This window comes from Gregarina niphandrodes, assembly GCF_000223845.1.
Source record: "Gregarina niphandrodes unplaced genomic scaffold scaffold00888, whole genome shotgun sequence".
NCBI lineage: Eukaryota > Apicomplexa > Conoidasida > Eugregarinorida > Gregarinidae > Gregarina > Gregarina niphandrodes.
This window is the reverse complement of record NW_011646160.1, coordinates 1-1,509: the sequence shown is the minus strand read 5'-3', so window position 1 is coordinate 1,509 and position 1,509 is coordinate 1. Positions and strand designations below refer to the sequence as shown.

Genomic DNA, 1,509 nt, shown 5'->3' with positions numbered 1-1,509 from the left:
CTCCTCTGGTCAGCATCCCTTGCCATTCTCGGACCTTCAGTCGGTCCCTCTCTACGGTAGATATCTCTTGGTACGCTTGTCTCCATTCCGTTACCCGTGGCAATCGGTCCTCCTCCTCGGTAAGTGTCATGACCGCCATGTAGTCCGCTGTTCTTAAGTCTTGCCAGTACTTCTACTAGTAATTCGAAGAGTCGTTCTAGTGTCGCCGTGTGGATGAGGATATCATCCAGATATACTAGTAGCAACCGAAGCAATCACCGTAGGCATAGTTTGACAGAACTGCCTGTCGGGCGCATTGGTTTGTTCCTCAGTCCAAATAAAGTTTTGGTCCCTTCTCAACAATTTAGACAAAGGCAGAGGGATTTTAGCATAATTCGGAATAAATGCCCTGTAATAGCCCATAATTCCAAGAACTCTTCTGACTCCACTCTTATCAACGGGAGGCAACAACAACCTAATAGCATCAATTTTTTTTGGCTGAGGGCTCAATTGTCCTTCTTGAATAACATGTCCTAAATATTATATTTGTGAAGGTAGGAAAGTACATTTCGAAAGGCGTAGTTTTAGACCAGCGAAACGTAATCGTTTGAAAACCTCCTGCAGCAACTCCATAATTCGTGGAAGTGTAGATGCATGAATGAGAATATCGTCTAAATAAACGAGAACGCCCTCCCAAAATAAATCGCCGAAGACATGAGTTACTAGTCTTTGAAAAGTTGTCGGAGCATTCACGAGTCCAAACGGCACCACAGTAAATTCATATAAACCAGAAGGGGTTCGAAACGCCGTTTTTGGGATATCATCCGCCTTCATTGTAACCTGCCAGTATCCAGCTCGTAAATCTAGGGCGATAAAGTAACGTGAGCCTTTGACAGCTCTAAGTAGATCATCTATCCTAGGAATAGGGAACTCGTCTTTCGTGGTGATTTTATTGAGTGGTCGATAATCTATACAGAATCGCCACTCTCAGGTTTTCTTCTTAACAAGTACTACCCCAGATCGAAAGCACTTTGACTTTCCCGAATTACGTCTTTCGGAAGCATCTCTCGAACTTCTTTCTCAATAATTAATTTCTGTTCTTCTGAATAACGACGGCATCTGCTTGCAATGGGCTTATTCACCTCTAGATTAATAGCATGCTGAACTAACTTGGTTCGTCCTAAATCATCTCCCACCCACAAATCTTTGAAACTCAATAATACGCCTTCTAGTTGTTGATTTACTAGAATATCTTTTGACACTTGGTTCATCACCTGTTGAAGCATTTCTTGTTCTGATTGTTTCAAACTGGTAATACTTGACACCAAGTTCCCTGGTAATAACTTAATTCTTTTTAGTTTATACCACTTCTTATCCAGTTGTATCCAGGCCCCCCCCAAGTGAAGTTTAGCTTTGTGGTTGATAAGGTACGGGATTCCCAAAATAAGCTGCTGCGCTTCTGGTAATACTAAACCGATTACCTTATGTACCCTTTTGTCTCGTAAACGGATCTCAACTTGTCCCCACGAT

The 1,509-nt window shown here is 42.3% G+C and overlaps 1 protein-coding gene across 1 annotated transcript; it reads right to left on the bottom strand.

Annotated features, from left to right (window-relative positions):
- Positions 1–519: 519 nt before the first annotated feature.
- GNI_235600 (RNA-directed DNA polymerase) lies at positions 520–1,265 on the bottom strand (the record flags this gene model as incomplete). Its single annotated transcript, XM_011136455.1, has 2 exons — positions 520–947; positions 1,010–1,265. 2 exons carry the CDS (start codon positions 1,263–1,265, stop codon positions 520–522), a joined length of 684 nt encoding a protein of 227 aa, XP_011134757.1.
- Between the last annotated feature and the right edge of the window lie 244 nt (positions 1,266–1,509).